The sequence below is a fragment of the Eschrichtius robustus genome, chromosome 17 (genome assembly GCF_028021215.1).
Source record: "Eschrichtius robustus isolate mEscRob2 chromosome 17, mEscRob2.pri, whole genome shotgun sequence".
In the NCBI taxonomy this organism is placed as follows: domain Eukaryota; kingdom Metazoa; phylum Chordata; class Mammalia; order Artiodactyla; family Eschrichtiidae; genus Eschrichtius; species Eschrichtius robustus.
In genome coordinates this window covers 86,243,431-86,266,304 of record NC_090840.1, presented here as the reverse complement: position 1 = coordinate 86,266,304, position 22,874 = coordinate 86,243,431, and the positions used below count along the sequence as shown (strand labels likewise).

General features: G+C 53.7%; 3 protein-coding genes across 9 annotated transcripts in view; 1 reads left to right on the top strand and 2 right to left on the bottom strand.

Annotated features, from left to right (window-relative positions):
- The window catches only part of MROH1 (maestro heat like repeat family member 1), a 67,960-nt gene extending 62,113 nt beyond the window's left edge, over positions 1-5,847 (bottom strand). For all 6 annotated transcript variants that reach the window (XR_011070814.1, XM_068526092.1, XM_068526093.1 and 3 more), the window contains exon 1: positions 5,679-5,847. The gene's annotated coding sequence lies outside the window, so the exon portion shown is untranslated. The remainder of the gene's footprint in view (positions 1-5,678) is intronic.
- Positions 5,848-8,229: 2,382 nt separating this feature from the next.
- On the top strand, positions 8,230-12,247 carry LOC137751081 (testis-specific serine/threonine-protein kinase 5-like). The gene is given in 9 exon segments (XM_068525502.1): positions 8,230-8,432; positions 9,681-9,933; positions 10,304-10,411; positions 10,578-10,771; positions 10,855-10,919; positions 11,241-11,373; positions 11,458-11,573; positions 11,875-12,059; positions 12,110-12,247. Coding segments are annotated over 9 exon segments (1,395 nt in total).
- Positions 12,248-12,555: 308 nt separating this feature from the next.
- On the bottom strand, positions 12,556-15,304 carry HGH1 (HGH1 homolog). Of its 2 annotated transcripts, none has more exons than XM_068526187.1 (7): positions 14,618-15,304; positions 14,445-14,545; positions 14,248-14,346; positions 13,954-14,045; positions 13,729-13,851; positions 13,480-13,641; positions 12,556-12,816 (listed from the first exon to the last, which is right to left on the bottom strand). In XM_068526187.1, the coding sequence occupies exons 1-7, from the start codon at positions 15,241-15,243 to the stop codon at positions 12,787-12,789; spliced, it is 1,233 nt and encodes a 410-aa protein (XP_068382288.1). In that variant the 5' UTR covers positions 15,244-15,304; the 3' UTR covers positions 12,556-12,786. The 2 variants fall into 2 exon arrangements, with proteins under 2 accessions (XP_068382288.1, XP_068382287.1); XM_068526186.1 differs by having other exon boundaries at positions 12,556-12,812.
- Positions 15,305-22,874: the final 7,570 nt, after the last annotated feature.

The following is a 22,874-nucleotide window of genomic DNA, read 5'->3' as shown; positions in this document are numbered from 1 at the left end:
ATCTACAAGTGGAACCAGATCAATAAGTCAGCTAGCAAGATCACAGGATATAAAATTAACATTAAGAAAGCAACCGTATGGGGCTTCCTTGGTGGCGCAGTGGTTAAGAATCCCCCTGCCAATGCAGGGGACACGGCTTCGATCCTTGGTCCGGGAAGATCCCACATGTCACAGAGTAACTAAGCCTGTGCACCTCAACTACTGAGCCTGCATTCTAGAGTCCACAAGCCACAACTACTGAGCCCGTGAGCCACAACTACCGAGCCCACGTGCCACAACTACCGAGCCCACGTGCCACAACTACTGAAGCCCATGCACCTAGAGCCCGTGCTCCGCAACAAGAAAAGCCACCGCAGTGAGGAGCCTGCGCACCGTAATGAAGAGTAGCCCCTGCTCGTCTCAACTAGAGAAAGCCCACGCGCAGCAACGAGGACCCAACACAGCCAAAAATAAATAAATTTTTAAAAAATTAACAAAAAAAAAGCAACTGTATTTCCATATACTAACAATAAACAAAAATTGAAAAAGCCACACCATTTGCCACTGAGCAAAAATTATATGAAACATTTAGGGATAAATTTGACAAAAGATGGACCTGCTGAGAGATATTAAAGAAAACTTAAATAAATGGAGAGAAATACAGTACAAGGATATCAATTTTTTGCAAATGGATCTACGGATTGAAGGCATTCCCAATCAAAATCCCAGAATGTTTTTTGTAGAAATTGACAGACTGATTCTAAATTCATACGGAAATGCAAAGGACCTAGAATAGCCAAGACAACTCTGAAAAAAACCAAACCAAAACAAAATTGGAGAACTTACACTACCTGACTTCAGGACTTATATGTCCAGTTTTCAACAAAGGGACAAAGGTACAAAGGCAACTGAGTGGAGAAGAGATAGTCTTTCAACAAACAGTACTGAACAACTGGACACCCACATACAATAAGTAAACTCCAATCTATACCTCACACCACACACAAAAACTCCAAATGACTCACAGACCTAAATGTGAAACTTAAAACTATAAAACTTCTGGAAAGAAACAGAAGAAAATCTCCATGACTGACACCAAAAGCAAAATCTATAAAAGAAAAACTTGATAAACTGAAATTGTCCAAGCACTGCTCTTTGAATATGCTGCTAAGGGAGTGGCAACTGAACGGGCGAACACCTCTAAGGCCGCCACTCAGTGACAGACATGCCATGATCAACGTCAGCGGCCCCCCCCCCCCCACCCAACCTCCTCACTCCACCCCCACCCTGCACATCAGGCAGCAGGTGCCCTGCTCCTTCTCTGAGAGCTGATCCCTGGTGGCCGCCTCACCTAACCCTGCCTTTGGCCACTTCCTCCACGCTGAGTGCTGGCCTTTGTCAAACGCAGGTCACATCACGTCACACCGCTTCTCACTGATCTTCACTGTTGCCCACAGAATCAAACCAACACCTTCAACGAGGGCTGTCGCAACCTAGACCCAAGCCCCTCTCTGCTTCTCTCTCGCCCCTCACGCTGCAGGTGTCCAGCACCTGAACGCCGTGGGCCAGGGCTTCGGCTCTCGCGCCTCTGCTTCTGCTGGTCCCTACAAGCACCCTGCCCCACCCTGCCCCCTCCACCCCGGGAAACCCACTCATTCCTCAAGGGCCAGTCCCTTAGCGCACCCCTCCAGCGGGTGACCCAGTGTTCCTGCAGCCCTGGCTCCTACGGGGACTGTGGCATCAGTTCCAAACAGTGACAGTTGGGTGTGCCAGTCTGCTCCAGCACACTGTGAGCGGGGAGAAGAGTTGTGGTTTATATCCTTAGTATGCACGCAATTTCAAAAAACAAACAAAAGCTGTTCATTGAAGGAAAAGACCCAAAATCCTCCCATAAGACTCAATATTATAAAACTGTCAATTTTCCTTCATCTACAAATATGTGATTCAGGCTACTGGAGGGTGCTTGATAAAATGGTTCCAAAGTTCATATGGAAGAATCAACATACAAGAGTAGCCAACTAAATTTTGAAAAGTATGTGAAAAGGATTTGTCCTATGTTATGTTAAAACGTATTAAAAGGCTACCGTAATTAAAACTATGCTATTGTTCTAAGAAGAGGTGCACAAATCAACAGAACTGTATAGAAAGTCCAGAAATAAACACCAATAAGGAAGAAAAAGAAAGGGAGAATTTTAAATAATGAAGACAGATTAGCCAATAGTGTTGGAACAGCTAGTTGGGCACTTAGGGAAAAAAATTAGTCTTCCCTACATCTTTCCTTACCCCAAAATAAATGCTAGATGGATACAAGTGTTACATGTAAAAATGACATGTTAAGTCCTAAGTAGAAAATACAAGTACACATTTTATAGTCTTGGAGTAGGAAAGGACTTTCTAAGCCAGACACAAAAACCCACACACCTTGATGAATGTTGTTCAGTTGACTATATAAAATTTTTTAATTTCTGAAAGTCAAAAACATACATAAATTGAAGACCATATCCATATCCATACACCTATGCCCACAACCCTACACGCTCACAACTCACCCCATCCTCAGTGGAGCATAAAGTAAATACAAGACAAAACAAGTCAAACCATTCATAACAGGTATGACAAGAGGCTAATCTGTCTAATATTAACATGCAAAGGAGCTCATCCGCATCAACAAGACAAACAAGAAGGCGGGCGGCGGGCAGACGGCCAGTCCAGCACTGGGCTCTCCCCGCGTCACGAGTGAGCGTCTGGGAGTGAGGCCTGCACACAGCTGCGCTCCGCCAGCACCAGACGTTGTCAGTGCTGTGGCCACCACACAGGTGCGTACAACCAGCAGAGCCCGTGGAGTGTCCCCCACAAGCCCAAATGGTCGCACTGCATGACGGGATCATCCACCTCTCGACATCCGTCTACAGAAGCCCTCCCGTGAGTACAGAGTGTTAGAAAACACACATATGTCAATCAGGGATCTGGTTAGACTTTTTAAAAAACAAGCACTGGAAAAAGGTGGTAGCCAAGTAAGTATAAACTACCTGGCTGGTGGATGAGCCGGGCTTGACCGGTTTTGTAAGTTTCCACCTGCTGCCCCTGCCCCAGGCCAGGAGGTCTGTGCAGCAGACAGATCCGTGAGCACAGAGCTGATGGCAAATCAAGGTGAACACGCTGCAGGGGAAGGGGGTGCAGAGACAGGGAAGGGTCTGGGAGGCTCCCTGCGTCCCACAGGATCTCCTTTCATCTGCGGCCAAGCAGGTCTGCGAGGGACGTGCTGCCAGCAGCTGGTCAGCAATGGGGCGGGACTCCGCCAGGACTGGCTCCCGCACTGCCCTCCACACCTGCCCAGATGCTCCCAGCACAGGGCACGGAGCAGGGCCAAGAGGGCCCTCCTTCCCATGCTGGACACGCTGTGGGTGAGTGCAGAAGCAGCTCCCTCCTCCCCCTCCCACCCCTCCTCCTCGCTCACCTGTACTCAGCATTCGTTCAATGGCATTTAGTAATGCCCACCAGGTGCTGCCCCCACCCACAGAGCCCCTGGCCTGAAAGATGCCCACTTGTATTATGGCTGCCACATGAACTGGCACACGCTAACAGAGGTGCTGAGCCGGAGGGGGTTCAGAAGTGGGTGTGGGAGGCCAAGGAGGCCACACACAGCCCAGCCCAGAGGCAGCCAGGAGCTGGTCTGGAGGATAGGTGTGCGAGGGGAGACTGGGAAATCAGGAGGCCCTGGGGGGTCACGGGAACACCCCCACCCCCACCCACGCACAAGGCCCAGGGTCTTCCCCTCTTAGCACAGGAGCTAGAGAAGGAACTCAACTTCCACAGTCACCGACAAGAACCCGGGCAGATGACCCAGGAAACAGTCCCTTGAGAACACTGTTTCGCAGCACAAGCCATGCCCGGCAGTGTCACCCCCGAAACTGGGCGGCCCTCCAGCTCAGTGGAGAAAGCCCATTTCTCATGACGCCCAGTAGCCAACATTCCTTGAGCACTGAGCAGGAGCTTTCCTGGAGGCCCTACCTCAAGAAGATCAAGTAACTCGGCTCCATGAAGGGGCTCACGAGGTCTGGGGCTGCTGATCACAGACTAGCAGCGACCCGGCTGTTCACCTGGGCCTGGGGGGGACCCTGGGTCTGAACTAAGCACAGACACCTGCTTCCAGGCACAGGCGACAGCTGTGAAGGCGAGGGAGCAGGCAAGCACCCACGGGTTCCACCTCTGATCCACTGAGGGCCCTCAGCAGGCAGCAAACAGCCTTGGAGGAGTGAGAAACAGCAAGACGCAGGTCCAAACAATCCACCGCAGCGTGGACGTCGGTTTCAAGGTAACCAAGACAGCTCAGCTCCAGGTGATGCTATTCTGACACCAAAGAGAGACGCGCGACGCGTGCTCACTTGACCCTGCTGACAACAGCATCCCCAGGCCCTTTGGCTGCCAGGACCATAGGGGCAACCACGTCACAATCATGCCACCACTCAAGTGTCCCACACTGATGATTCCCACTTGGGTCTCCTGGGGCCCAGCGCCTGCTGGCCATCTCCATCTGGACCACCATCGCCACGCACACTCAACAGCTCTAACACCATCGTCACGTCACCCCGACTTCTCCCTGACCCCCACCTCACCTGCCTCTTTTCCTGTGTCATCATGCACTCAGCTACGTGGGTCAGAGGTCAGCATCACCCCCTCCTGTTCCTCCATCTCCCTCCCCACACCCTTCGGTGACTCACTGACCACCTTCTTCCCCACCTCTACCACCATCCCTTTCCAGAGTGGTCTCCTCAAGCCAGCCTCCACCCCAACCCCACCTGCCCCCCCACGAGGCAGCCGCCCCCGCTTACATCCCCACACCCGCCCCCTCTGCCCCCCACACCCCTTTGTGCCTCACTACCCTTGAGCTTACCAGTCAGCCCCGCCCCCACCCCAGCTGGGCCGGCAAAGGGGAACCTCAGGCCCTAGCTGTGCTGGCGCTCCAGGAAAACCAGAACCCCAAACTGGGCCTAAGAGCCCAGGGACTGGGAGCCAGCCCTGGCCTAGCACCACCTAGCTCTCACCCGGATTGCCAGCGGGACTTCCTGCAGCCCTCCAGCTTCACGCCTACCTTACATGGCCAGTAATCCTCAGGACTGTGGACAAAGTACCTCCCTGCTCGACAGTCAAAGAGAAAATGGAACGAATACAACGGCCCCTGCGCGTTGGGACTCTTCGGGTTTAGGCTTAGCTTCCCACAGAGAGGACCCCGTTTTCCCCCCCGGGGAAGCAAGGACGTGGACCACACGCCTCCGGAGCGACAGGCGCTAGGACTGGGGACCGAGCGCCCCCCAGGGAGGAGACGGGCACAGAGACCAGGTACCCCGAGTCCCACCCTGGGAGGGGACGGGCACGGGGGCCGGGCTCCCCATGCCGTTGCGAGGAAGAATGTGAGCGGCTCGGCTCCCAGGGCGCTCTTCCGGGTTGTGACGCGGCAAATCCGGCTCCGCGCGGGGCTGGGCGCACCTGAGCCCGGGTAAGGGGGTGGTCTCGGCCCCGCGACGCCCGGGACCCTTTCCGCGCTCGCCCGGTGACCTTGGAGAGGCTCCCCCTGACTCGGTTTCCCGCGGCGGCCTGGCCCAGGGGGCGGCCCGAGAGTGCGCAGCCCAGGCTTCCCCGAGGGGCGCCTCGCCGAGTGACCGCCGCCAGCCCCGATCCCCGGCCCCGACCCCGTTTACCTGAGGAGCCGCGGCAGCCGCAGCCCGGGCGCCGCCCTCCCGCCTGCCGCTGACCAGAGTGGGCGGGGCCACGCGGCGAGCCCCCCGCCAACCGTGGCCTGGCGCGCGGCAGCCCGGCCCCGCCCCCAAGCGACCTCTGCGCTCACTGGTCGGAGGTGCGTCCCTCTCGCCCTCTCCACCCGGCCCCCCGAACCCCAGAGAGTCAGAGTGCGCAAACTCCGCCTCCCGCTCGGCCCCGCCCCCGGCCGCCCCGTGACCGCCACACCTGACTGTTGGGCGCCAGTAGGGCCGCCCTGTCGGCCTCAGGGCGTGCCGCCGGCCACTGCGCAGGCGCGGGAGCCAGCTCCCTTCCCACTCTGCTGTGTCCTCGTACGACATTTACACCGCGATGATCCCGGCACACAGACACCGCCCCACATACCGGGAGAGGCATCGGCGACGCCGGCTCGGCGCGTCAGTGCGCCCAAAGCCGGTCCTCTCACAAGCACATACCTGTCCAGGTACACACGCCAGGTGGGCCTGACCTGGACACACACCGGCACTGTCATGCCGTATATCTCTCACACATGAACACACACTGAAAACCCAACCAACACCGCAGAGACCCCAGGGCCGAGGAGCCCTCCGCAAACAGGTACACACACGCAAACTGGAGGCGCACAGTCCAGTATGCCAACAGACCGTGGGAATCAAGATGAGCAGGCATCAAGGAAGCTCCTAGGGACTTCCCCGGTGGCCCAGTGGTTAAGAACCCACCTGCCAATGCAGGAGACACGGGTTCCGGGTTTGAGCCCTGATCCGGGAAGATCCCACATGCCGCGGAGCAACTAAGCCCGTGCACCACAACTACTGAGCCTGCGCTCCAGAGCCTGCAAGTCACAACTACTGAGCCCGCGAGCTGCAACTACTGAAGCCAGGCGCCTAGAGCCCGTGCTCCGCAACAAAGAGAAGCCACCACAGTGAGAAGCCTGCGCACCACAACCAAGAGTAGCCCTCGCTCCCCACAACTAGAGAAAAGCCCAGGCCCAGCAACAAAGACCCAGCGCAGCCAAAAATAAATAAATAAATTTAAATAAATAAATAAATAAATTTATTAAAAAATAAAATAAAATTTAAAAATAAATAAAACTCCTAGAAGAGAACATAGGCAAAACATTCTCTGACATAAATCGTACCAATGTTTTCTTAGGTCAGTCTTCCAAGGCAATAAAAGTAAAAGCAAAAATAAATAAATGGGACCTAATCAAACTTAAAAGCTTTAGCACAGCAAAGGAAACCATAAACAAAACAAAAAGACAACCTATGGAATGGGAGAAAATATTTGCAAATGATGCGACCAACAAGGGCTTTATTTCCAAAACATACAAACAGCTCATAGAGCTCAATTAAACAAAAAAAAAAAAACAATCGAAAAATGCACAGAAGGGACATCCCTGGTGGCACAGTGGTTAAGAATCCGCCTGCCAATGCAGGGGACATGGGTTCGAGCCCTGGTCCGGGAAGATCCCACATGCTGCGGAGCAACTAAGCCCGTGCGCCGCAACTACTGAGCCTGCGCTCTAGAGTCCGCAAGCCACAACTACTGAGCCCACGTGCCACAACTCCTGAAGCCAGCATGCCTAGAGCCCATGCTCTGCAATAAGAGAAGCCACTGCAATGAGAAGCCCATGCACTGCAACGAAGAGTAGCCGCGGCTCACCACAACTAGAGAAAGCCTGCGTGCAGCAATGAAGACCCAACTCAGTCAAAAGTGAAATAAATAAAATAAATAAATTTATTTTTAAAAAAATGCACAGAAGACGTTTCTCCAAAGAAGACATACAGATGGCCAATAGGCACATGAAAAGATACTCAACATTGCTAATTATTAGAGAAATGCAAATCAAAACTATAGTAAGGTACCACCTGACAGCAGTCAGAACGGCCATCATTAAAAAGTCTACAAATAACAAATGCTGGAGAGGGTGTGGAGAAAAGGGAACCCTCCTACACCGTTGGTGTGAACGTGAAGTGGTGCAGCCACTACGGCAAACAGTACGGGGGTTCCTCAAAAAACCCAAAATAGAGTTGCCATACGAGCCAGCAATCCCACTCTTGGGCATATACCTGGAGTAAACTATAAGCTGAAAAGGTACACGCACCCCAGTGTTAACAGCAGCACTACTTACAACAGCCAAGACGTGGAAGCATCCTAAGTGTCCCTTGACAGACGAATGGATAAAGAAGATGTGGCACATATATACAGTGGAATACTACTCAACCATAAAAAAGAGTGAAGTAACGCCATTTGCAGGGACATGGATGGACCTAGAGATTCTCGTGCTCCACGAAGTTCAGTCAGAAAGAGAAAGACAAATACAACGTTACCCTCCCCTTGAAAGACCTGGGGCAGCTTCTCTTTTCCGAACCCCCAGGTCAGTAGCAAACCACTTAGTTTGTCCATATTTTCTATGCTCCAGGCAGTTTGCTAGGCAAGGCTTGTGGGTGAGCCAGGGAATGTCAACCACCAGCCTTGTTCTCAAGCAGCTCACAGTCCGACAGGGACGACAAAATGTGTCGCAGCAGTTCAATTCCAAGCATTCTAAGGCTCTTCCTGCAGCGGGAGCACCCCATGGACTGGATCCCAGCGGGGACAAGTCCAGTCCACAGACACTGCCAGGACGGCAGCCCCCCAGCCACTGTGCCGTCCAGCTCACAGAAGAGAGACGACGGCTTGGGCCTCAGCTGTGTCGTCTGGAAAGGGGGCATCGCTTGGTGGCGCTCAGATTTGAAATCCTGGCTGTGAACTGCCTACCGCAGGACAGGCACGTTGGGCGTGGTCTGTGCACAGGAGCAGGACTCTGGGAGCTGGTAGTTGCAGCTTAGGACAGCACCTGGCTCACAGCAGGCACTCAGGAAACACTGGCTGCTACTCCCCACGGTAAAAGCACTCACAGAAGACGCCAGGGGCCAGGAGAAGGGAGGGAGCGTGTTGGCTCATCTCTCCTGGAGCTGGGGGTTTGAGGTGGACCCAGGCGGGGGCGAGGGTCACTTGCTTGCTTGGGAACGTGTCATCAAGTGTGTAGAGAGCTCTGGGGGAAAGGCCTCTGCAGCAGGTCTTGGCCTGAGCAGAAGCTTCCAGGCCTCAGCAGAGGAAGGTTGGGTGGCTTTGGGAATTCTCTGGCTGGCCAGTGTTTTGTTTGTTTGTTTGTTTTTGTTTTTTGGCTGCGTTGGGTCTTCACTGTTGTGCGTGAGCTTTCTCTAGGTGCGGCGAGCAGGGACTACTCTTCGTTGCAGTGCGTCGGCTTCTCGTTGCGGTAGCTTCTCTAATTGTGGAACAGACTCTAGGCGCGTGGGCTTCAGTAGTTGTGGCTCATGGGCTCTAGAACACAGGCTCGGTAGTTATGGCGCACGGGCTTAGCTGCTACATGGCATGTGGGATCTTCCTGGACCAGGGATTGAACCGGGGTCTCCTGCATTGGCAGGCGGATTCTTAACCGCTGTGCCACCAGAGAAGTCCCCAGGCCAGTGGATGTGACTTGGCACTTTCACTGCCAAAGGCCTGGGTTCAATCCCTGGTCAGGGAAATAAGATCTTGCAAGCCTCACAGCACCGCCAAAAAAAGGCCTCTGGTTCTCACCCCAGAGAATGGGCCTCACGCAGGGCAGGGCTGGTTCCAGCAAGATGTTCTTAGGGCAAGCAAGTCCTGGGGGATAGGACACCCCCTTCGAGGGCACAATGCAGGTACAGCTCTAGAACCTTCCATTCTAGAATCTGCCCCTGCTATCCCAGAGCCTGCCTTCCCCCATGCCAGTCCATGGTTGTGCAGCTGTGTAAGCCTCCCACCCCGGGCTCTCAGCCCTGGTCCCTCCCCTGTCTCTGCCCCAGTCTCAGCAAGACTTCAGAAACTTGGCTGCAGCCTTGAGGGGGCGCAGGTCCCAGCTGGCCTCCTGCAGCCCCATCACCCCTATCCCGCTAACACATGTCAGGCCTCAGCCGTGCCTCCTGTCCCCCATCCCCAAGGCCCTGCGGTGAGCTGGATGGCCCCAACCCCTTCCGCAGTGCCCTGACCTCCAGAAGGCCAGACCAGACCTTCATGGACCAGAGAGCCTTCACGGAGCAGGTCTGCGAATGCAGGGACAACGGCTACCTGCCTTCCTCCAAGAAGATCGGCTCTGGGGCCTTCTCCAAAGTCTACCTGGCCTATGCCACGCAGGAGCGCATACAGCACAACTCCAAGCTGGCCTCTGACTTGCGGGGCAAGCGCCACACCACGGTGAGGCAGGCCGCCTCCTCCCCATGGGGTGGGGGATCCGTGGTTCACCCTCCAGCCCAGCCCTGAGGCCCCTGTCCTGACCCCACTCAGGCACTTCCCAGGTGCTCTGGCTCCCTCCTGGTCCTGCATCCTCCCTGAAGGCCAAGGCTCGGGCAGGCTGATCGCTCCCAGTTCCTGGACCCCTTGAACACGTAAGTGCCTGGGACAGGAGTGGGCAGGAAGACCAGAGCTGCCCCCCGAGGACGCTGCTCACCGCGCTTTGCCTCGGCCAAGTTCAGCAACGTGCACAAAGGCCACAGGGCCTGTTCTGCCACATCCCGCCCCCGAGGGGCTGTGGGCTTCGCACGGTGGCCACCCGCCATCCCCGCAGGTGGCTATCAAGATGGTCTCCACCGCTGAGGCCTCTGTGGAGTTCTCCTGCAAGTTCCTGCCCCGTGAGATCTCGTCACTCAATGCTACCTACAAGCACCTGAACGTGGTGGGCAGAGACCCCAAGACATCCTGGCCCCCTCCTGCCCCGCCCAGGCCTGCCCCCTTCCCCTCCTGGGACCCTTACGCTCGAGCCCAGCCCCATCCTGAGACCCCAATCCAGTGTGCCTGACGGCCCCTCCTCGGGCTGATGGCAGGCAGGCGGGATCCAGTAGGTGCAGCTCTACGAGACCTACCAGAACAGCTGGCGCGCCTACTTGGTGCTGGAGCTGGCGGCCCGTGGTGACCTGCTGGAGCACATCAATGCCGTGTCCGACCACTGCCGCTGCCCGGGGCTGGAGCAGGAGGAGGCCCGCAGGCTGTTCTGGCAGCTGGTCAGTGCCGTGGCGCACTGCCACAACTCAGGCATGGCAGTTGAGGGCGCCGCCCAGCCCACCCGCCCACCGCATGGAGAGACCCGCCTGAGCTCAGGCCCAGCCTCACCTCCGCTTCCCCACGCAGGGACCTAAAGTGTGAGAACATCCTGCTAGATGACCGAGGCTTCCTAAAGCTGAGCGGCGAGCCTGCGGCCCAGCCCCTAACCCTGCCCCCAGCCTGCGCCAACTCTGACCGAGGTCGTCAACTTCTGCGGGTCACACATACCCCACTCTTGCCCCAGCCAGGCACCCAGCGTCTACACTGGCTTGCTCCAGACTTCTGACCCCAGTCTGCCTTGTCCTTCAATCCCCCTAGGAGGCCTACACCCCACCCTCGCCCAGAGCCACACTTGCAGTCACCCCACACGCCCCATGTCCACCACACAGCCATCCCGCAGGAGCCCACTCTCTTACACCCTGCCCCTCACCCGCCACCCCGCCCTCCCTGTATGCGCCCTGCAGACTTCGGCTCTGCCAATCGGTCGGGGCTATAGAACTCGCTGCTGAGCACCTTCTGCGGCTCTGTGGCCTACACAGCCCTGGAGGTCCTCACGAGCAAGAAGTACAGCGGGGGGCAGGCTGCCCCGTGGAGCCTGTGAGCGCCACCTCACGGGCTCCAGGACCCCTAGGGAGGGGCGGGGTGGGGAGGGGGCACGCCCTGAGAAGCCCATGCCCCCAGAGGTGTCATCCTCTACGCCACGGTGACCAGGAAGCTGCCCTTCAAGGAGCATCAGCCCCACCGCATGCTGCACCTGATGCGCCGGGGCCCCACCTTACGGCCAGGCCTGTCCCCAGGTGAGCGCCTCCACCCTGCGTCCCTCCCCCGTCCCAGCCCGCACCCAGGTGGGCGGCAAGAGAGAGCTGGGTCCGGAGAGGGGGACATGGGTTGGCGGCCCCGCTAAGCTTGAACCCTGCACTAGCCCAGGGCAGGCCGCCTCACCTCTCTCTGCCTGTCTCCCCACGTGTGAAACACGGACACCCTCCGGCCGTTTGGGAAGACAGAATGGGACGACCCCTCCGAGCTGCCGGCATTGTTGGCCGTGATGGCCGCGGGCTGGGGTGCGAGAGGGGCGGGGGGGGGCAGTGGCATCTGTAGGCCGCATCCTTGAGCCCTCACCCGCGGAGTGCCAGGACCTGATCCGAGGCCTGCTCCAGCTGCGCCCGCGAGCGCGCCTGCGCCTGCAGCAGGTGGCCGCGCGCCACTGGATGCTGCCCGCCGCGCATGCGCTCTTCCCGCACAGTGCTCGGCGGCCTCACTCCAGGTGCTGCATGCCCACCAGTGTGGGCAGGTGGGCGGCTCCTCAGCGCCCCACGTGACCCTCCCACTGCAGTCGGTTGCAGAGAAGCCTGAGGAGTCCCAGCTCCCAACGTCCCCAGACAACGTGCAGCCCAGCGCGGACTCAGATCCCCCAAGGCCGCACCTGCACCTGCGGCGACCCCAGCAACAGGGCACCCCCCCCCCCCCTTGAGAGCGCCTGTGGTCCGGCGCCCGAGCCCAGGGAGTCTCCCCCGAGACGAGGTGCGATTCTGCCGCGCTGGGACTCTGGAGCACGGAGACGGCCAGTCGCGCGGTGGGCCCCTCCAGGCGTCCGCTGTCGCTATGCTCCGTGTCTGCCATCCGGAGCGTGCCTGGGCACTACTTGGTTAACTGAGGGCGGGCGGGAGGGTGGGGGCAAGGTCAAATAGAGCGTTTATTCTGTGGAGCCAACGGTGTGGACTTCTCAATGCAGGAAGAGGGCCGCGGGCCTTGGGGCATCTGGAAAACAGTCCACATACCTCCAGGCCAGAGCTTTAATTTGTTTGGGGGGAGCGGGGGAATAGAGAGGGGACCGCAGAGGAGGGAGAGACACCCGGCACCCGTGAAGAAGCCAGCCTTGATGGGCGCGCCAGTGGAGCTGCCTCCAGCTTTGGAGGGTGGTCAGGGGAAAGACTTGAGCCAAGGGCAAGGCTGCAGGCACATCAGGGAGGCTCTCAGCTTGGTAGGCGAGAGGTTCTGGGGAGCTGAGGCTCAGGCAAGCCGACCAAGGAGAGGGCCTAGCTAGTCGGGGAGAGCGAGGGCATCAGGTCATTCCAGGACTGGGAAACGGGACTTGAGAAGCATGCAAAGAACCGAGGGTAGGTTTGGGCACAGGTGGACAGGTGGGGAGCATGAAGGGGAGGCGACACCCAGCAAGTGCTCCGAGGACAGGGTGTGGCTGGTGAAAATCTCAACAGGTGAGCCCTTTGAGGCTGGGTCTCAGGCAGGGCCCCAGGATGGAGGGGCCTGGGGTGGGACTGGTACCAAGGGGCACTGCAAGCACCTGGGTGCCCCCCTATGCCCAGACCCCTGTAGCATCCTTGGGACTGGGAAGCTCCAGCTAGCCCCTCGGGCTTGCAGTGTTTTTCTGTCCAGCCCTGCTGGCCATCCCCTTGGAGATACCTGAGCAAGTCATAGGGTTGGGCCAGCTCTGGCTGAACAGTCCTCCTCTGAGCAACCAGCATTCTTGCTGGAGCCAACAGGGCACAGGGAGGTGCCCTCAACCCTCCGCAAAGACCTGGCGCTTAAGAACAATTCTGCTTCTCAGCAGGGCACACCCTCAGAGCAAGGGGACCCAGAGGCCTGCCGGCGGCTGCAGGCAGACCTGGTCGGGGAGGCCTGGACAGATGGCGAGCAAAGGTGGGCCCGGAGCTGGTGGCAGGCACCTCAGGTGGGTGCGGCTACCTCTGCCTGTGTCTCTGGGGCCAGCTCCAGCGCCTGCTGCACCCGCTCGCACTGTTCCTGCTCCTGGCGGTCCTGCTGCTGCAGCTGTCGCTCAACATCCTCAGGTACTTTCACCTCCAGCAGGTTTTCCATGCCATGCTCTGGCTCATCCCCAATAAGAACCTGCCAGCAGGGCAGAGGCAGGGGAAGCAGGTGAGCAGCTGGCTGGCACGCTGTGGACATCCACCACTCCCCCAACCCTGCACCCACCTGGATGAGTTTCTCACAAGTCACGCGCACATCGGGCTCTGGCTCCCAGTTGTGCAGCTCGCGCAGGATCAAGTAGGCTCCCTGGTCCCTCACCTGCTTCCGACCAGGTGCCGTGGCCGTCAGCTGGGAGAGGGCAGAGATTATCCAGACATCTGTGTGCTAATATATAAGTGTGTGTGTGTGTGGGGGGGGGGGTGACGTTAATGTAGCAGTACTCCTGCTCACCAGCATGATGGCCTCAATGAGCATCTTGCGGATGTCGGCATCAGGATCTCGCTGCTTGTCTTGTGGCAGGTATTGCAGGTCAACGGGCAGCCCTAGGGGTGAATTCACTGGGTCCCTATGCTGGTCCCTGGACTGCTAGGCAAGACCCTGCCATTGTAAGGCCCATCTGTGCTCAGCAACTCCCTGCTAGAAGGTTTCAGAAGGGGCCCTGATCTGGACACCTCCTTCTGCCTCTCCCCCCACTGGCCTCCCCTCCTGCCAGACCAACCCTGAGGCTCGACCCAAGCCACTCACGCTCCATCTCCTCCTCGGAGAAGTCCTCAGGCCCAGCCAGGGGCAGTAGCAAGAAGGGGAGAATGTCCACCTCAGGCCCAAGCAACCACTCATGGTGTCCTGGGGAGAAACAGGAATGGAGGCCAGTCCAGAGGGGTCCCAGGGTCCAGTCTATTCCTCCCATTCCCCGACACGACAACTTCTCCACCACCACTCACGGTGCTCGAAGCAGCAGTTTCGCAGTGTCCCCACCACCCCGCCCCTCCGCACCGAGGAGTCCGGGTATTGGGTAAGGGGCAGCAGCCGCTGGACCACGCACCTGGAGGGAAAGACCACTCAGTGCCGTCCCTGCTCACTTCCACCCCCTCCCCGCGAGCGCGCTGGGCTTCACCTGTCGGGGTCCAGCAGGAAAGCGCGCGTCGCAGGACGCTGGCTGAGGTTGGAGAGCATTGGCCCCAAGTAGTGCAGGGGCGCGCGGGCGTTGTAGCCGGGAGTGCACAGCGCGCGCACCAGCCGCTCCAGGCCCGACTCCCCGGGCTCAGCGGCCGCCAGCGCCGCCATCAGCGCAGTACATGGCACCGGCTCGCGGCTGAGGTTAGCCAGCACGGCGGCCGCCTCCTCGGCCCAGGGCCACTGTGGGTCCAACGCGCAGCCCAGCAGGCGGGCAGGTAGTCCAGGCTCGGCCGCCAGCAGCGGCTCGTGCAGGCCGGGGTCGGCGGACAGATTGACTAGCGCGCGAGCGGCGTCTCGGGCCGGGGCGGGAGCAGGGGCCACCGCCAGCTCGACCAGAGCCCGCAGCAGTGCCGCCTGGCCGGCCAGCATTGTGCGGCCGGGCCCCGAGCCGGTCAGCGCCAGCACATGCTGCGCCGCCGCCGCCTGCAGGTCAGCCCGCGCCCCGAGCGCCAGGAAGGGCAGCAGCTTCGCCGCCTCCGCCTTCGGGCCGGCTTCCAGCATCGGCGACCCTACGGAGACGAGGCCACCGGCTGACCCGCCCACGTCCCCTTCGTCCTCCCGCATGCCGCTCGGCGTGCTCCGCTACGCAAGCCCAGCTATGCGGTGCGCCTACAGGTGGGCAGCGGCCCCGCCCACCAGGGTACCGGAAGCCACGGCGACCAATCCGAGGCTACCGACTCTGCGCAAGGGGCGGGACCGGCGCGCGGAGGCGGGGCCACGCCAAGGCCCGGGGGATTGTGGGATTGGGTGCCGCCCGGAAGCTGGGGACCTCGGGCTCTGCGCGGTGGTGGGGGTCGTGCAGGGACAAGCTTTGGGCCCCGGCATGGCACCGTCCCTTGGGGGTCCTGCCAGCCGCTGATAGCGGACCGATTACATTCCCTCTTCCTTCGTGATTGGCAGACATCCGTCTTCGCGGGAGGAAAAGCAGGATCAATTACAGTGATTGACTTTCTAGTGTATTCCTGGCATAATCTCCGTTTGATTGTGATATATTTTCGTTTTTATATATGGTTGTATTCAGTTTGCGAATTTTTTTTTTTTTTTTTTAATTTTTGGCTGTGTTGGGTCTTTGTTGCTGCGCGCGGGCTCTCTCTAGTTGCGGCGAGCGGGGGCTACTCTTCATCCCGGTGCGCGGGCTTCTCATTGTGATGGCTTCTCTTTGCGGAGCACGGGCTCTAGGCGCGCGGGCTTCTCATTGTGATGGCTTCTCTTTGCGGAGCACGGGCTCTAGGCGCGCGGGCTCAGTAGTTGCGGCTCGCGGGCTCTAGAGCGCAGGCTCAGTAGTTGTGGCGCACGGGCTTAGTTGCTCTGCAGCATGTGGGATCTTCCCGGACCAGGGCTCGAACCCGTGTCCCCTGCACTGGCAGACGGATTCTTAACTTCTGCGCCACCAGGGGAGTCCCGGTTTGTGAAAGTTTTGTTTAGAATTTTTGCATCTCAGTCTATGAGGAATATTGGTCTGTAGTTTTCTTTCCTCATGATGTCTTTGTCTGGAGTTGGGTAGTATTGGCTTCAGAGGATTGGGGAAAGTATTCTTTCCTTATGAATTTTCTGGAAGAGTTTGTAAAACTAGTACTACTTCTAAGACCCTGCACAGCCTAAATTAATTAATTAATTAGTTAATTAAAAAAAGAACATCTGGGCCTGAAATTTTCTTTCTGGGAAGGTTTTTCAATTACAAATTTAGTTCCTGTAATAGAAACATGGCTATTCAGGTTGTCATTTTCTTCTTGGGCTACTTTTGGTAGTTTGTGTCTTTTAAGGAATTAGTCCATTTCTTCTAAATTGTTGAGTTAATTGTTATAAAGTTGTTCATAATATTCCCTTATTATCCTTTTACTAAATGTAGAATCTGTCGGGGTGTCAGCTCTCTCGTCTCTGATATTGGTAATTTGCGTTCTCCTTTTGTCTTGCCAGAGGTTTGTCAGTTTTATTGATCTTTTTTTTAAAAAAATAAATTTATTTATTTATTTTTGGCTGAGTTGGGTCTTTGTTGCTGCGCACAGGCTTTCTCTAGTTGTGGCGAGCGGGGGCTACTCTTCATTGCAGTGCGCGGGCTTCTCACTGCGGTGGCTTCTCTTGTTGCAGAGCACGGGCTCTAGGTGCGTGGGCTTCAGTAGTTGTGGCTCGTGGGCTCTAGAACACAGGCTCAGTAGTTGTGGCGCACAGGCTTAGTTGCTCCGCGGCATGTGGGATCTTCCCGGACCAGGGCTTGAACCCGTGTCCCCTGCGTTGGCAGGCGGATTCTTAACCACTGCGCCACCACGGAAGCCCTTATTGGTCTTCTTAAAGAACCACCTTTTGGATTCATTTCTTTATTGTTTTCTTTTTCAAGTTTATTGATTTCTACTTTGACCTTACTGTTTCCTTTCTTCTGCTTACTTTGAGTTTAATTTGCTGTTCTTTTTCTAGTTTCTTAAGGTAGAAGCTGAGGTCATTGATTTGAGACCTTTCTTCTTTTCTAATATAGGGGTTTCCCCCCACTTATTACCTGACTCATGGGTTATTTGTTATGTACTTTACTTTTACATAGGTTATAAGCCCCTTAATAGATTGATACTATTTTTGTTTCACACTAAGGGCTAGGACGAAGCCTCTAGGGGCAGTGATGCCCAGAAGAGCCACTTACAGGGAAAAATATGCCCCTGAAGTCAGGAGGTCATAAGGTCCAAGAGCCGGGATTTGCCCCGCCTGAGACCCAGAGCCTCAATCCCAATCTAAACTTTCCTGAAAGTCCCATGGAAATTGAGGAAGAGGATGGATTAGTCCAAGCACGTGCCACCTCTCCAAGGCAACCACATGCTCGGGACACACAGATCCCGGCCAGGCCGTAAGAGCTGAAAATTCCTCAAGGTATGGAATTAGAATATTGTGGATAACCTAGGGAAATGATGCCCTCTGGTGGGTACTTTTGACTGAGACAAAAACGTGCACCTTCAGGGCCCACTGGCGTGAGCAGAGGACTGATGAGCAGGCCAGTGATTTGACTGAATCAAGGAAGTGTTTACAGTAATCACCAGCTAGGGAGCCTTAAATATGCCCACGGTGAGTTAAAAGATCCAAAGTGTTTGGAAGTGATTTCAAAGTTAAAAGTACAAGAACTGTACAAAGAACCCCCATATAGCCTTGACCCAGAGACCTCAGTCAAATTCCCAGGTCACCCCAGTAATGACCTTTGTCTCACCTCTTGTGTCCTTCAGGTGGGAACAGCTCTTCATGCCCTTGACACAGACCACCAGCCAGCTATTGTGTAGCATGTTCCTCGATTTGCATTTGTCTGGTTGTCTCCTGATTAGATTCAGGTTGTGCATTTTTGGCATGAATGCTCTGGAGGAAATCCTGGGTTCTTTTCATCCTGTCTGATCAGGTGGCACAATGTCAGTTTGTCTCAGCGCGGGAGAGGCTTATTTTGATCACTTAATTAAGGTCGAGTGGCCCAAGCTTCTTCCCTGTCAGGTTACTCTTTTTCTTTTTGTATTTAATAAGTATTTTATGGGGGGATACTTTGAGGCTATGTTAGCACTCCATTCCTCATCCACCTTTCACTCCCTAGTTTTTGCATGTATTGTTTTTTTCTCTGAATTAGTTATTACCGTGATGGTTACCAAATGGCTATTTTCTAATTTTATCATTTATTGTAGGGAAAAAAGCTTTCTCTTTACCTATTTATGTCAATGAAGTCTCATGGATTCCTAGTTTATTCAAAGAAATATAATACTTTACTGTCATTATTTTGATCCTCAATTTGGTCAGTGGAAGCCCCTTTAAGGAGGCTCCCATGTGTTTTTATTTATTTATTTATTTTTAAAATTTATTTATTTATTTATTTTTGGCTGTGTTGGGTCTTCGTTGCTGTGCGTGGGCTTTCTCTAGTTGTGGTGAGCAGGGGCTACTCTTTGTTGCGGTGTGCAGCCTTCTCATTGCGGTGGCTTCTCTTGTTGCGGAACACGGGCTCTAGGCACACAGGCTTCAGTAGTTGTGGCACGTGGGCTCAGTAGTTGTGGCTTGCGGGCTCTAGAGCTCAGGCTCAGTAGTTGTGGCGCATGGGCTTAGTGGCTCCGCGGCATGTGGGATCTTCCCAGACCAGGGCTGGAACCTGTGTTCCTTGTATTGGCAGAAAGATTCTTAACCACTGTGCCACCAGGGAAGCCCTTCTGTGGTTTTTCTTTTTTTAATTTTATTTTTATTTATTTTTGGCTGCATTGGGTCTTCGTTGCTGCGCGCGGGCTTTCTCTAGTTGTGGCGAGCGGGGGCTACTCTTTGTTGTGGTGCATGGGTTTCTCATTGTGGTGGCTTCTCTTGTTGCAGAGCATGGGCTCTAGGCACGCGGGCTTCAGTAGTTGTGGCACGTGGGCTCAGTAGTTGTGGCTTGTGGGCTCTAGAGCGCAGGCTCAGTAGTTGTGGTGCACAGGCTTAGCTGCAACACGGCATGTGGGATCTTCCGGGACCAGGGCTCAAAGCCGTGTCCCCTGCATTGGCAGGTGGATTCTTAACCACGGCGCCACCAGGGAAGTCCCTTCTGTGTGTTTTTAAAAATAGCTTTATTTGAAACCAAACAGGACCCTGCAGGGCCTTCCTGGGGACAGACACCCCCTCCCACCGCCACGTCCCCCACCTCTTGTTTGTAGAAGAGCTTTAGCCTCCTAGGCCGTCCCTGAGTTCCAAAGAGCAAATTGAATAAGAGAAGTGGGAAAACGTAGCAAAAACGGGAGAGCAGTCTAGACAAAGTAATAATAGTTTATCCATAAAACAAAGTCAAGGACCTTTAGTTCTACTTGAAGGCTATAGATAATATCCTGAACGATATCCTTGAGTGGTTTTGCAGATACTAAAGCCCCCAGCAGGTGGAAAAAGTTAACTGCATGCTGACCACCAGCACTTAGACCCCAGAAAACTGATAATTGAGATTTCCGAAATACCTAGTACCCTGTTACCTCACCGTCAACCAACCAGAGAACTGTGCACGAGTTGATCACGAAACCCATGACCCTCTCCCTCACACTGTCTTTAAAAGCCATTCCCTGAAAGCCACTGGGGAGTTCAGGTCTTTTGAATATGAGCTGCCAGTTCTTCTTGATTGGCGCCTGCAATAAACGCTGTACCCTCCTTCACTACAGCCCGGTGTCAGCAGATTGGCTTCGCTGTGCGTCAGGCGAGCAGACCCAAGTTCTGTTTGGTAACATATTGAGATCTAATCCACATACAGTACAGATCATCCATTTAAATTCAGTGGTTTCTGGTGTGTTACATTAACTGTTGTAAATGGTTGTAAAATACATGTAACAAAATTGACCATTTTTTTGGCTGCGCTGCGCAGCTTGTGGGATCTTAGTTCCCCAACCAGGGATTGAAGCCTTGCCCTCGGCAGTGAGATCGCCAAGTCCTAACCACTGGACCAACAGGGAATTCCCCCATTTAATTATTTTTAAGTGTATAATTAGTGGCATTAATCACACCCACAACATTCTGCCACCATCCCCACTGTGTATTTCCAAAACATTTTCACCCCCTGCAGCAGAAACTCTAACCTCCCAACCCCCCCCCCCCCCCAGTGACCTCATGGCTATTTTCTGTCTCTACAAAGCTGCCTGTTACAGGTTCTTCAGTGGTTACTCTTATGAGGCTATAATACAGTGTCAAAATGAAATTGTGTGTGTAGATCCGTGCCTCTTTTTTTTTTTTTTTAAGATTTATTATTTAATTATTTTATTTATTTTTGGCTGCATTGGGTCTTAGTTGCGGCATGCGGGCCCTTTTATCGTGGCACACGGGCTGTTCATTGTGGTGTGCTGGCTTCTCTCTAGTTGTGGCATGTGGGTTTTCTCTTCTCTAGTTGTGGCACGCAGGCTCCAGGGTGCACGGGCTCTGTAGTTTGCAGCACGCGGGCTCTAGTTGAGGCGCGCGAGCTCAGTAGTTGTGGTGCACGGGCTTAGCTGCCCTGCGGCATGTGGGATCTTAGTTCCCTGACCAGGGGTCAAACCCACGTTCCCCGCATTGTAAGGCGGATTCTTTACCACTGGACCACCAGGGAAGTCGTTCCATGCCTCTTTATCCCCTGTGTAGATTCGTGTAACCAATATCACAGTCAAAATAGAGAATAGTTTCATCACCACAAAGATCTCCCTCCTGCTCTGCCTTCTCCTGCCCATCCTTAACCCCAGGCAACCACTAATCTGTTCTTCACCTCTATAATTTTGTCACCTCAAGAATGTTATTTAAATGGAATGTTTTGAGATTGGCTTTTTTCACTCAGCATAATTATCTGGAGATTCATCCAGGTTGTTGTGTTAATAATTTATTTTTATTGCTGAGAAGTATTCCATGGTGTGTCTGTGCCACAGTTTGATTAGCCATTCACCTGTTGAAGGACCTTTGTGTCATTGCCAGTTTGGGGCTGTTACAAATAAAGCTGCTATAAACATTGGTGCATAGTATGGTTTTGTGTGGACATAAGTCCTCATTTCTCTGGGATAAATGCCCAGCAGTATGATTGCTGAGTCCTGGTTTTCAAGAAATTGCCAAATTGCTTTCCAGTGTCTGGACCATTTACATTCCCGCCAGCATCGTACACAGATCCAGTTGCTCCACATCTTCTCCAGCATTTGGTGGCGTCACTTTTTAAATTTGAGCCATTCTTAATTTACACTACCCTAATGGATGGTGATGAGCATCTTCTCATGTGCTCATTTGCCGTCTTCATCTCCTCTTGGGTGAAATGTCTGTTTTGTTTCTTTTGCCTGTTTTCTAATGAGGTTGTTTGTTTTTACAGTTAATTTTGAGAGTTGCCTATATATTCTGGGTATGTGTCCTTTGTGGATATGTCATCTGCAGATATTTTTCTCCCAGCCTGTAGATTGTCTTTTCATCTTATTAACAAGGCCTTTCCTTAAAATTCGATAAAGTCCAATTTATTGATTTGTTTTCTTTTACATATGGTGCCTTGGGCATTATGTCTAAGACTCTTCTTCGTCAATTGCTAGGTCCAAAGGATTTATGTTTTCTTCCTAAATTTTTATAATTTTACATTTACATGTATGATCTGCTTTGAGTTTTGTCTTTAATTTTATGGTGTCTTTTGCCATAAATTTTTTTTTTAAATCAGCACATATATGTCTTTTCTGAGTTTTCTAAGTTAATTATTTTTCTAAATTACCTTCTGATATATTTATAGTTTTATTTTCTACATTCCAATCTTCAACTCATCTGAAAATGACTCTCATAAATGATGTGAGGAAGGGTTCCGGCTTTGTTTTCTATCTACCTATGCTGTGCTCAGCACTGTTCCTAAGTGCTTTAGATATAACAATTCAGTTAATCCTCACAGCAGTCCTGTGAGGTATCATAGCATTATTATCCACATTTCATAGATTGGAAACTGAGGCTTAGAGAACTTAGATAACTTGCTTAATGTCACACAGTCAGGAAGTGGAAAAATATATATATTTATGTTTGCTATATATATATTTGGTATTTCAACATCTATAGTGGAAATCCCATTCTAGCTTTTTGTACACTTAATTGGGTTGTGTGATTTTTTTTATTGTTATTAATTTGTAGAACTTCTTTATATATTTTGGAGATAAGCCATTTTTAGTTACATGTATTTCAAATATGTTCTCCCACTCTGTGGCCTGACTTTTTACTCTCTTAATGGTATATTTTGATTAATATATTTCCTAATTTTAAAATAGTTATATATTAATATGTATTAATAAATATATTAGTGTTTTCCTTTATGATTAGTGGGGATTTTGACCTGTTTTAACTTTTGCCCTACTTTCTCATGTTTGTATGTTAGTGTTTTTTTTTGGCCGCACCGCATGGCTCGCGGAATCTTAGTTCCCCAACCAGGGATCGAACCTGAACCCTCGGCAGTAAAAGCGTGGAGTCCTAACCACTGGACTGCCAGGGAATTCCCACGTCTGTATTTTTTAAAGCATTTATTGCTTCTGTAATTCGAAACATAGAAACACCAGTAGGTGCAGACTACTACGGGCCTCACGGTCCTTGTTTTAGCAGGTGCAGTTCCTTTTATAAAAATGTCAAGCCTTTCAGTTATCTGGACCTGGCACTTCTGGCCCTCCTTGGCCTAGGAAAGAGCTGACCACTCAGCAGCCCTGTAACAAGAGCCCCTGCACAGGTTAGGGGCTGTGGGAAAGGTGTGGGAGACCAATTTTAACCACAAAGCCATTGAG

Excerpts from the sequence above, each read along its gene's own strand:
- HGH1 (XM_068526186.1), bottom strand. The coding sequence starts at position 15,243 with ATGCGGGAGGACGAAGGGGACGTGGGCGGGTCAGCCGGTGGCCTCGTC. Across the intron at positions 14,046-14,247 it reads CTCCGAGGAGGAGATGGAGC|GGCTGCCCGTTGACCTGCAA; the intron begins GTGAGTGGCTTG and ends ATTCACCCCTAG. Across the intron at positions 13,852-13,953 it reads TCATTGAGGCCATCATGCTG|CTGACGGCCACGGCACCTGG; the intron begins GTGAGCAGGAGT and ends GCCCTCTCCCAG.